Here is a 13,622-nt window from a genome sequence, read left to right on the forward strand (position 1 = left end):
CAATATACCGGTAATAGTTCCTAATCAAGCTGATTTCTCTCTGTTCTAAATATTGTTTTCAGCATAGATAAATAGTTCCTAGTATTTATCACATTCATTTTGTGTCCAACGATGGAATTTGTACTTCAACATTCACAAACGTAAACAAAGCTTTGTTTACATGACAAAGAAATGAGACCTCTGTATCTCTATTATTACGCGACGACTGACAATAAAATTTTAGTAGACTATTAGAAATGCCTCAATACAACAATGTAAACGGTAAAAACGGAAAAATAATTTTTGACCAAAATCGTGACCATGCCTCATTAATTCCAACATTTTTTTTCTCTTTTTGATTGACACTGACCCAAAAGGTGATAATGACTTAAGTAATGTACATTGTACAATGTAGTTCATTATCTATGACGAATTATCCCGTATTCTCATACTAAAATGATAAAAATAAACAATTTATACACCGATTTATATTGTCATACAATTTTAAAAAGGTCCAAAAATAATTGTTTAAATTACATTCTAATAATAAATCCTTATATTACTCTTGCACAATACTCAACTCCAAAAGATATAAATAAATACCATAATTTGCAAAAGATTTTATGTAATTAAAAAAAGTTTACCATAATTATACATTAATCAAATTACAACATTTAAAAGAATAAAATATTATGGGTATTGTATATTACAAAGAATGATTAGAAGTCAATCGACAGTCAACTAAAGAACAACAGAACAAAAATCCTTGGAAATGATCACTTCCAGATTGTAAGAAAATGATCACTTCCAGATTGCACATTTGTAATTAAAAAGTTTTGCATGTACTAGTAAGCCACATATATATTATTTCTTATATTAAAATGGCATAAATAATTTAACAACGAAAGTTTGGTTGTAGAGAGAACACATAGAATCCCATTCATAGTTTACAGATTTTTAAATAATCAAAATGAGTCTGCAGCTACGTAGTTCTACATCTGTTCTTAGTTATCAAAAAGGCATTTTCTGTTCTTGTAAGCGTAATTTGCATACAAAAACCATGGCAAAAGTTCAATATTTATTTTTTTTTATCTTTTGACAACGGTTATGGTAAGTGTTTGATAGAAATAAGCTAGTTTAAGAAATGTTTACATTTTGATTCTAAAATGTGCAGGCTGGCCGCAAATCCCCTTGAAATATTGGTAAAAGTTCAAGGTCTCTATCGCTTAAAGTTTTAGAAGAGTAGCCACATCAAGCATTTCATTCACCAACGAGAGTAACTTTATAAGTTCTGGATGTTATCAGGCAAAGGTTCATTTTGCGCTATCACTTTTGATGGCCTATAAATTAAAGAAAAAATGTTCCTACCTCTAATAAAGAAAAGATGTCCTGAGAAAAATAGATTTAAAAAAATCACAAGAAAAAACATAAGGAATGAAAAAGGTCCTTCACCTAAAAGATACAATATATTAACTGATTATACGAGCTAAGATGATCCATGAACTATTCGTATGGTAAACATTGTTTCTATTACCAAACAACCCAGCTCAACACACAACAGCTCAGTCCGTCTTCTAATCACACGGAAAATAGTGAGTACAAATAAAATACTACTCTTATTTTAAATTAATATAAAAAATTATCATAAATAATTCATTTTGGTAAAAATTAATACCTCATTGCCTTCAAATGATATAGTGCATTTCTATTTAAAAATTTTTGATAACTACTGAAATTGTGACTGCCTACATGATGAGTTGTATCACATTTTTAATACATCCGCTGACACTTTTACCTGCGTAAAAATCTGAATAAGAGCAGAACAAACTTAAAGCATGGAACGACGTTAACATACTGCACTTGCAATACAATATTTGATTTTTTTCAATCCATAAAGTGTACAGCTCAAAGAACTACTGCAGTAATGTAAAACTAAAGAATGTAAAGCATTCAAATATTTAGCATAAATGATGGATTATAAGTACTACATATACATTCATAGACGCACAGTCCTTTACTTGAGGTATTTTATTACCTTTAAAACCCCAGTTTTGTACTCGACAACAAACACATTGTCAAGTTTATCAACACACAAGCCAACAGGTTCATTCACGTTTTCAACGTAACCTAACAACTTTCCTTCATGGTCCAGAATATGGATGCAGTGGTTGGCACCGTCAGCTATTAAGATCTGACTCTGACTGTTTGTTGTGATGCCACGAGGAATAAATCGATTCTGCTTTGACCTGGAGGAATGACCCATGTATCGGAATCGAAGTTTTCCGGACTGATCAACTACCACAACTGCACCAACTGCACAAACAGCCACGCATATATCTAGGTTTCTGTTTTCTACGATGTATTTAGTTGAATATTTTCCTGGGTATAGAAGTGTGCTGTCTTCCTTGTACATAATAGCATGTTTCTCAACTGATCCGGAATATCGAACAACTTTAAATTGAGTTTTGGTCTCATCACACATCACGACCAGAATGTCACCGGAGGAAGTGACACACAGATTACCGGGTATCCATCCCTGTAGAGTGATTATTTCCTCTATCTGACCATTAACTACTTTATTAATAGTCTGTAATTTCCAGTCACTATACAATAAACATCCGTCACTTGTTACAGCGATATCTTCCGGCCATTCTCCAGATTTGTTTCTAATTGCTTTCGTAATATATCCCCTGATAGCAAAGCATTTAATTTCGTTAGATTCTGCAGACGCCCATATTTCTTGTTCGCTGTAAAAGGAAACACTTCGGGGATTTTTATACCCTGTGTTAAATGTGTTGATGACCTCAGGTGTATCCAACAGTTCTTTTGATGCATCCCTTTGTTTTTCCAATATGTAGCCATTTTCATTTTTTGTGAATGTTAGAGGCTTGATGGACCCTATTAAAGTATATACTTTCTCTCTATCCATTGGCTTGGGACAAAATGTAGGAAATGATACGTCAACTTTTGAGGGAGGTTTCCTAAATTCGCTGTTTCTTGATGTGTATTCCATGATTGTAGACACAACATTGGATACCCGCTCCAAGTCCTTCAGAGTAGACATGTTTTCTTTTAGCAAAGCTTCTATCTGTTCGATCTCTTTTAAATGTTTTATTAATATGTCCCGGTGGTTTGCTTTGATTTCGTTTAGTTCGGTGTTCATTTGGTTGATAACGCCATCAATTTCTTTATGCCATTCTTCTCCATGTTTTGACAATATTGTTGTGAGTTTTTCATACTCTCCATCTAGGCTGGTAATATGGCTTTCTAACTCCTTTCTAATATTTTCATAGGCAGGAGAAATGAGATTTAACATTTCATCTTTATCTTTTTCAACGCTTGCTATCTTGGAATTGTAGCTGTCTTCAAGGATTGAAAAATCGTGACCTTTATGTTCTTCGGATATGCAACATATAGCACAAACAAATGCGTCACATGACTTGCATTGCAGTTTGCATGTTTCTTTTGAGTGTGTTTTACAAATAGGAAAAATCAGGATTGATTTCTGCTGCTGGAAGGGGACTATTGCGTGTTTATGATACCCGTCTGAGATGTGTTCTCCTATACATTGTTTACAGAGGTTAACATAACAAACGTCACAGAAGTTCTGTACTATGTTATCCTTACAAAGGTCACATTGGACAATGTCCTGGGCACTGTCACGGGGATCCATCTATTTTTTAAAAAATGTTATTTCATCATTATAGTTCTATCATGAAAACAGTATAGATGTCGAAGCGTTCTACATTATACATTTGTATTTTACATATTTTTCATTAGTTAAGGATGAAGGTAAAAATCTTTCATATTTATAAAACATCTTTCTTGTTTTAGGAAATATTTTTCATTTAGGAAAACCGCATCATCTTTTTAACAGAACATGTAAATAATTGTTTGGACAAGACTGCAGAGACTGCTTTAACTATTTTTTTTAAATTTACGTTTATCTAATGTTAACTGTTTTAAAAAATACAATATGAACGTAAAAAAGGTGTTTACCTCGTAGGATGAAATGGCGGACCCTTATTACACAGTGTCACCTGATCGAGTTTATCTTCGCACTGATTTAATGATAAATTCATCTGGCCAAAAAAAAGATTATTTACTTATAGATAGTATATCTGTTAACATTCTAATATTTATTGGTATGAAGACAATTTTTACTAAGCCAAACAGTAATTCGCAGCACTCTTCAGATGTGCTCTGAAAATATCAACGGATTTAGACAATTTTATAACGATGCATCTATTTATGCCTAGTGTGTTCCCCTAAGGAGGCTGGCTAGGCTTTCTTTTGCGTAAAAAATACAGTTGCAAAGCTTTATTAAAAAGATGTAGGTTTTAGCAACGTAAGTGTACATATACCTACAAAATATAAGAAATCTACCATCTGGTTATTCTTAGGGGTCATCACCAAACAAGGGTACTTTAACCATAGCAATATACGACAGAGTATTGGTAGCATCATTTTTCCGCACTTCTAAGCAGATAATAGGAATAATAATTCACCATGTCGTCAATAAAGGACAATGAAACGCTTACCTACCCAACAACTACAAAATCGTTTTGAAAAATGTTTTTTTTTTTTATAAATATTATTCTACCTGTAACCTATCAAAAACTGTATTTGAATTTAAATGTAAACAAGTATTCCTTTTAAAGGAATGATCGGCAATAATGATATATTGATAGCTAGAGGCAATCAACATGATCAGTTTGATGTCAAATAATTTAAAAAGTACTGTAAAATATAGAATATAGAATATTTTGAATCTGTACACCATAATTTAATCATTATAAACCGTCAAAAAGTTTAATTTTGAAATAAATTTGGGGAAAGCCGTTCGTAAACGCCTTGTCTAGTTTCATATTTTAACGTAATTATTAAATGTTAATGTATCTTCTTCTGCAGAATACTGAGTATATAGGGCTCTTCAAAGAGCATTAACACGTATACAAAGAAAGAGTTGTATTAAAATAATTTAATGCGACTGAAAAACATTGAATGCCATCATAACTTGCTATTGAGGTCGCATTTTAACGTAACCTTGTTTTTAAATCAAGCCGTCTTCCTAGCTACTATTATGCAGCATCAATATATCGAGGTCAGTTCATGGAGCATCTTCTTATGATTGAGGTCAGTTCATCGAGGTCAACTGCATTACTGAATGAATCTTTCGATCGAAATTCTTACGCGTGAGACAAAATGTGCATTCTTGAATGAACAGGTCGAACTGTATTTTATGTATGTTTGCATCTCTTAAGGTAAATGAATTGAAATAAAACTGAGTGAAATGTTATATAAATACTAAACCAAACTTCAAGTTTTTATAAGAACTACTTATGCAAGCGGAATGTGTGCGCACGTGGAAGCATTTGCTGGATGCCTCATATGGACACAATTGATTATATGATTATCCAGTGAACACATTAATATCCCAATTTAATTTCCTTGACACCCCCACGAACCACAATAAACTTGAAATGAGCTCTGTGCAATGATTCATTCACCAATGAATATTAATTTTCTAAATGATACAGAAATAAAACTCATTGATACAAGAATATACATGTACTTAAAACAATTAGCCCCAACTAGACCCCTATTAACAATAACTTACCAATGATACCGTATTTTAGCTGTAATGATATCTAAGTAAGCCCCAGTGATACTTTGATGAACCTCAATATTACGTAGGCCTTATTTAAAAGGTTTTTTTTTGGGGGGGGGGGGGGTGTTTGGGGGGGGGGACATAGGAATTACCTTGTCCACCCGTCTGTCTGGTTAATATCTTAACACCTAGGCTATGGAGAACACTCACTGAAAGTCCTTACTTCACACAAACATTGCTTATATCCTAAGTGTGTGTCATGAACCTGCCAAAAAATTTATTAGGGCAAGGTCACTGGCGGGAAAAGTGCAATATCCGTGTCTGATCCATATCTATTCTATGAAGAAACATTGGAAGTTCTTACGTAAAATGTGAATTGCTTTTGACCTAAGGGTATGTCATGACCTTGACGCACGGTCATTTTTGTTAGTCCAGGTTCATTGGAAGAAAAAATTTATAATTTGTGTCCGCTTTGTACTCTTCTTTTGGAGAAACATAAGAACATTTTATTCCATATAAAGATTGCTTACGACCCGAGGATATGTCATGAACTTGACCCAGGGTTAGTTGTGCAAGTTCAAGGTCATTGTTTAAAAAATGCTTAATTCCTATCTGGGCCAACACGACGTAGTCAGAGATCGGAGTTGAACGTCTCATACAGAACTGTACGTCATAATAGCCGATGCTTAGAGGAAAGGGGTGCGTAATAACATTGAAAGATAAGATTGTCAGAGGGGTGTGTATTAAATTGCATGAACGCGGGTCTACAAATTAACATAAAGACGGAAAATGTAAGGCAAGTTAACAATTGGGCTGACACTTTGGATCTAGCGACTTTGGTTTAAAGTATGCAAATAAATACGCATACGCTAGCGTTTTTTTAATTTCATTATTATACCACAACAGATTGGTAGTTAATACTTATATCATATAAATTAATACTTATACTTTATTTGTAAACAATGAACGGTTTGCGTTCTACGTCTATACGAATAAGTGATTCATGCAGAAAACGGGAAAGTTGAAAGGGAGAACTCCCCTCTCTCCAATTGCTTTTTAAAAACAGTCTTTAAATTCTTATTTGAGAAAGTAATAAAAAATGATAGAGAAATTTGACATTGAGAAAAAATTGTATATATCATCTATTTCAGATTGGATGCTTTAAACCCTTTCCGCTCCTCTAACTACTCAGCGATAGTTTTGGTTTTCTATTTCAATTTTAAAGAATAATTTAAAAAAATAAGAATCAAGAAAACTTTCGGTCAAAAATGAAAAAAGGAAGAAACTCTGTTTAATCACTCGCTTGCACGGATTATCTTTTAACTATGCACGTACATGTATTTAGTTTATCGGGGTATTTCAAAGTTCATTTGAGTACCATTGGGGTTTATTGGGATATCATTTGGTATCATATGGGTATCATTAGGAATATTTGTGTATCATTGGGGTTCATTGGGGCTCATTGAGGTATCATTTGGATTAATTGTGGTATCATTGGGGTTCATTGGGGTAAAAAGACCCACCGACCTGGGGATATATATATATATATATATATATATATATATATATATATATATATATATATATATATATATATATATATATATATATATATATATATATATATATATATATATATATATATATATATATATATATATATATATCATTATCTAAATGCTGACAATGAATCAATGTTTACTCAAAGCAAGTTGTAATAAAGGACACATTGGCATGCAGGAAAAAGCTTGTAGAAATGGACGTATAACAGAAGAATTTATGTTAAGTATAGACTTTGGTATAACTGACCAGATCAGGAATACATGTACGACTAAGGGGAATCAGAAATTTGAAATTATGATCTGACATGATTTTACTCTTTTACTTTATTTTGTGTTCAGATAGCTTTTTCTCCTTTATTCTAGAGCCGTCGAACATTCTAAAATGTTCCTTTATTCCAGAGTTGTCGAACATTCTAAAATGTAATGAAATTCATCATCAATGAGTCCTTTGATAGACAATGAACACAGTCCCTCAATTAGAGGGGTACTTTAATATTTGCCGTTATTTACACGGAGACAATGGTTTGATACACAAAATTTTGTAATTTTTTTGTCGGATTTTACAAAATAAAATCAAGATACCTCTCAAAGCTAAAATCAGTTATACAATTTCTTACACATGACCTCCACAAGAATAATTTATGCCACTGTAACGGACAAAGTGGTATTTTTATCTGTTATTTAAGGTGACAGTTAACAATCTTTCGTATTGTTTCGTTTCTCAAATGATAGAAGAAATAAACCTGAACTCATAACCGGTTGTATTATAATTTCATTTTTATTACAATCTGAATAATTACTCCATGCTAAATTCACTTACATTTAATTTTCTAGAGCATAAACTTATTGTATTGATTTTGACCAACTATAACTAACATATTGATTGTATTTTAAACTTCCAAATCTATACTTACAAATTAAGGCATTTTGCAAATAAACTACAAAATGCCATCACCAGAGTACTTGCTTACATCTATTTACGAGCGGTGTTCAAGTTTAAGATACCGATAATTCTGTACGGGCGGTTAATTTCTATTTACCATATTAATGCACGATCAAAAAACCCATACTATAGAGCAAATCAAGCACTCACAAGCATAGTACATGTAACATTTTCAGTGACATATTGTATGTATCAAAAGAACTGTAAGTACCCCTTACAATTGGAAAGGAAACATTTCGGAGATATTTGTATCCTGTGTTTAGCGTGTTGGTGACCTCAAGTGTATCAAACAGTTCTTTTGATGCATTCCTTTGTTTCTCTAATATGTAGCCATTTTCATTTTTCGTGAATGTAAGAGGCTTGATGGATCTATTAATGTATATACCTTCTCTCTATCCATTGGCTTGAGACAAAATGTAGGTAATGATACGTCAACTTTTGAAGGAGATTTTTTTAAAATTCGTTATGTCTTGATTTGTAGTCCAAGGATTGCAGACACAACAATGGGTACCCACTCTCCAGGCCCATCAGAGTTGACATGTTTTCTAATGCTTCTAATTAATCGATTTCTTTTAAATGTTTTATCAAGATGTCACAGTGGTTTTCTTTGATATCGTTCAGTTCAGTGTTCATTTGGTTCATAACACCATCAATTTCTTCATGGCATTCGTCTCCTTGTTTTTAGAACAAATCGCAAAAAAACAAATACGTCACATGACTTGCATTGCAGTTTGCATGTTTCTGTTGAGTTTGTTTTACAAATTGGAAAAATCAGGATTGATTTCTGCTGCTGGAAAGGGACTATTGCGTGTTTATGATACACGTCTGAGATGTGTTCTCCTATACATTGCTTACAGAAAATGTTATTCCACCATGATTATGATTTGTTACATTTTAAGAAATTGACGATTGTAAAATAAAACAGACTAGATATGCAAACTTTGTACATTTTACATACCTTAGTTTAGAATGAAAAAAACCCCAACAATTTCAGAGGTAGAAAACATCTTACAAGTTTAAGGGCATATGATTAACAAATCTAAATCTAAAATACGTTAGGTTTATACTCTCAAAATTCGCTGTGCGATTACAATCCAATCATGATTTTGAAATTGTAGAGAAATCGTAGTAATTGCATCAGATCACATTTTATCTTGATGTTGGCAATTGTGCAATAAAGCTTAAAACAATTTTGTTGACTTTAATTATCTTGAATCAATACAAATAATTATCAAAAGTAAGAATTCTTTGTCGTCGTATCAGATTGTTTTTTATCGTTTTTAAGCGCAGCACATTGTATTTAAATGTAAATCCCTTATCGTGTTGATATGAATTAGTGTCGTAACGTACATGAACGAATAAACAGGCAGGCGAGCGTACCAAATAATACAGAACGATTAATTTTAATTGTAAAATAAAATGTAACCTCATTAATGCAGTTGGCTGGAAAATGTGCTTGTGCATATACTAAGTGAGCAACAATTTAATCATTGACCAGAAATAGACGCTGGTTTTATTTGCCACTGCACGAATCAATTATGTCATTATATTCTGTGAAACAAATTTGATTCTTAGTCTCCATTGAAAGCATTTGTTATTATGTAATTTATCAATTGATTAAAAGTTGAATTGTAGTTGTTAATTCATAATAAGTGTTTTGCAGTGTGAAAATTACTTTGGGTGTTTGACGTTTGACGTACACTCAATTGTTATTTTAAACTAAGTAAGTAATAGGAATAAAAGACTTCATCGACTTAATAGTAAAAATGGGTACACCATGGATTAAGCCCTGCATTTTTATAATCGTCAAATTAAAAAAAATTGCACGATAAAAAAAAATTGCTGTTTCACACCGTGCAAGAAACCTATTTTATTGCACAAACAAGCGCATCGTACCGTTTAAAACAGCGCCAATAGGTTGGGTAAAAGTTCTTATTGCTAAAAAAATCATAAACGTTCAACAAACGAAATTTATTATTTTAAACCGCCCCGACAGTGTAGCTAGAGAGCTTTGCACAAAGTACGAGCCATATTGTTTATCAACGAACCATAGTGTTTTCAACCTTACCAATCAGTGTGTACCGGGTCACTCAACTGTTTATCAGCTAATAGAAACGTACGACCATATTTTAAGAGCAATTGATCAAGGTCAATCTCCTTGCATGATTTTTTGCGACTTGTCAAACGTATTTGACCGCGTTTGGCATATTTAATGTTAAAACTCCATACCTACGGTATTACTGGAAATCTGTTCAAATGGTTTGATAGTTACCTTGTAAATAGAAAGCAAAGGGTTATGTATCGAGAAGTGCTGTCGTCTATCTATTAAGTCTATTAATGCCGGAGTGCCTCAAGGCTCTGTCCTTCGTCCATTGTTATTTCTTATTTATGTAATCGATATAGCAGATTAACATGTTAACATTTTGCAGACTTTTTGCAGATGATAATAGCCTTCAACATGCTGCAGTCAATGTACATGATATGGAATCTTATCTTAATTGGGATCTTTTAACTTTAGAAGTTTGGTCTAAGAAATGGCTTTTAAATTTTAATCCTTCAAAAACTAAGGCTGTTTATTTAAGTAATAAACCTAACACAGTAACCCCTACGTTAAAATTAAAAGGATGCGATTTGGAATTCGTACCCACCCATTAACACTTAGGTGTTATATTTTCTGAGGACCTTTCCTGGTCATCTTATAAAACTCTATCATAACAAATGCTCAAAAGAAATTGGGATTAATGAAAAAACTTAAATTTAAACTCAACAGAAAATCACTGTCACTATTATATACTTCATTTATAAGGCCTCAGTTCGAATATGTATCTGATGTATGGGGCGGATGTTCTATTAATGATTCTGACAAATTAGAAAAAATACAATTGATTGCACCAAGAATGATTACAGGTTTACCTATTTGTGCATCTCGGGAATCTCTTTACTTTGAAACAAGGTGGGAAACGCTTGATAGTAGAAGGGAAATATCCAGGCTAAAAACAATGTATAAAATTGACCGAAACCTTTAACCCAGTTATGTAACAGATATTTTCCAAATAAGTGTGCTAATGTATCTAACTATTCTACCAGAAATGCACATAATAACTCTATACCAAAATGTCGTTTGGAATTGTATAAATCTTCGTTTGTTCCTACCGTTGCTGATGAATGGAATATGCTTTCAACGGATGTCCATGGAAGTGACCCTGTTGGGATTTTTAAGGAAATAATACATGTTTCTGTCAAAAAATGAAAATGTACTTACATGTAGAACTAGACCTAAATTTTCTTTTTACATATAGGGATAGATTTTTGAATATTATTCATACTAGACTTCGTCATAATTGTGCACTAAATAATGATTTATTTCGATGTAATATTAATATCAACAGTCCACTCTGTTCGTGTGGTAAGCTCGAAGATACTTACCATTATTTTTTCACATGTAATAAATATAAAGATGCTAGAAATGTTCTATTTAATGACGTTTTTCAAATTGTAAATCTTAACATCGTCAATACTCATGTTTTACTTTGGGGTGACAGTGCAATAAGTGACAATGAAAGCAAGCATTTATTTACATTAGTTTTATTATAATTTTATCAAAAATACTGAAAGATTTAACTGATCTGATAACTAATAGTACACCGTTGTTAATTATATACATGTCAATTGCATATATGTATACGTCCATTCTATCCACTGACCTTTATTTATGGTGTGTACACATATATTGTATTATATCTTTGTATTGGGAGAGGGCGGTCTAAGTTGTAGAACTTGTGCCCAATCCCAATTGTATTTTTGTACAATAAAAATATGATCAAATCAAATCATCGATGCTATATCCCCTTCCCAACAAGTTACTATAGTATTCCTTGTTTAATAACATTTTTAATTACAGCGGGATAATGTATTCGACCAAAAACTTGAATCATCTCTTTTTACCGACCCTCTACAATCAATTCATTGTGTTCTGCTTCACAACTATCATTCTTTTGACAAAACCGCCAGTGTTTGATGAAAATTCATCTGATTTTAATTCAAAAATTTGATTCAAATGACCAGGAAATATCTTTATGGACCAAGCCTGTGAATACTTTATTTCTACTCCAGGAACTGGAGCTTGCAACCTTATACTTTAAGGCAGATTTATTGTCAATGTGATAAATTTAAGATGAACTAAATCCCAATTCAGTAGACCTTCCTCAACTTGATAATAATCACATATATTGCCAATACTCTCCACAATTGAAGAATAAACAACAATATATTGCGATAAGTAAGTCATCATGATGACCGCCGGGGTTTTTTCCCTTTTACTAATGTCTGCGTTTTATATTCAGTTCCGGTCTTTATAATGTAGTCAGAGAAAAATGATTAAATCATTGATTTTTTTGATAGGAGCTAATATATATTTATATATGATGGCAATTGTCCCTGACCTTTCTAAAGTGAAAACATCGTCTGCTAAAACATGGCCTAAAAATGATAAGAAATGTCAAAATCACAGAAACAGTTGGTGATATTTTTACGTCAAGACGAATTCAGTCAATATAAAATTGATGACATTATTAGAGTTAGTCAATCATTAGTAAGTTCTTCGTAAATTTAATTGAAGTGGGGACATTGAAAATATACCCCAAAGCGGACAGTCTCGAAAAACAGATGAGAGGGGACACATTTTACGTTGTGTTTAAACGGCCAGACGTCAACTATTGAAGAAATAACGAATAAAGCAAACAATGTATATTATCTTCACCTGTTTCCAGGCACCTGTTAGAAGAAGATTAATTTTTTCTGGTTTTACAAAGAGGAAAAATCATAAAACATTAACAATTCGGAAAGAACGCCCGAGGATTTAATGTAGATCAAAACTAGTGTGGACTTTGCATAGACACTGGAAAAAGTAATTCTAGTAACGATAAACAAGTTGTGGGTGACCAAAATAAACGAGTTTATGTTTGGAAAAGAGCTGATCAAGTCTGGTGTTCGAGGTAGCTGGTGCTACGAGGTAACTGTAGGTTTTCTATCATGTTTTGGGGGTTGTATTTCCCATGATAAACATTCACAGCAGTATCCAGTACAACAAATAGTGTTTCAGATCACTGTAGGGTATTTGACTGCCTTCCTACCGCCCCATATCATATATATCAGTACATTTTGTGGTTGATTACGGCGTATGCTAAAAGTAAACGTATAGTTTTAGTATTGATCGATATATTTTCAGTTTTACAATTCTCTACTCTTTGTTTCCTTGAAGATGGAGATGAAACGAAGAAGAATTTTACAGCATGAAAAAGCAACAACTGCACCGACTGACTGCACATTTTTGTGTGACGAAGCGTTCCATAATAATTGTATATTAAGCGTAAAAAATTGAACGCTTTGAGCTTATCAAAAATAACTAGTATCCTTTGTGTAACAAACGGCAACGATTTGTAAACATGTATAAAATTAATGCAATAAATTACAATATAATAAACATGTGTATAAGACTGTAGATATCGTATGAAATGACATTGTTAAT

The 13,622-nt window shown here is 32.5% G+C and overlaps 1 protein-coding gene across 1 annotated transcript; it reads right to left on the bottom strand.

The window, feature by feature from the left end:
- Window positions 1–669: 669 nt before the first annotated feature.
- Window positions 670–3,648, bottom strand: LOC117683022 (uncharacterized). The gene has a single exon (XM_034451776.2). The coding sequence runs from the start codon at window positions 3,293–3,295 to the stop codon at window positions 1,994–1,996; it is 1,302 nt and encodes a 433-aa protein (XP_034307667.2). The 5' UTR covers window positions 3,296–3,648; the 3' UTR covers window positions 670–1,993.
- Between the last annotated feature and the right edge of the window lie 9,974 nt (window positions 3,649–13,622).

This window comes from Magallana gigas, chromosome 4, assembly GCF_963853765.1.
Source record: "Magallana gigas chromosome 4, xbMagGiga1.1, whole genome shotgun sequence".
In the NCBI taxonomy this organism is placed as follows: Eukaryota; Metazoa; Mollusca; class Bivalvia; order Ostreida; family Ostreidae; genus Magallana; species Magallana gigas.

Bases quoted from the DNA above. Each gene is read 5' to 3' on its own strand.
- LOC117683022 (XM_034451776.2), bottom strand. From the start codon at position 3,295: ATGTTAAATCTCATTTCTCCTGCCTATGAAAATATTAGAAAGGAGTTA.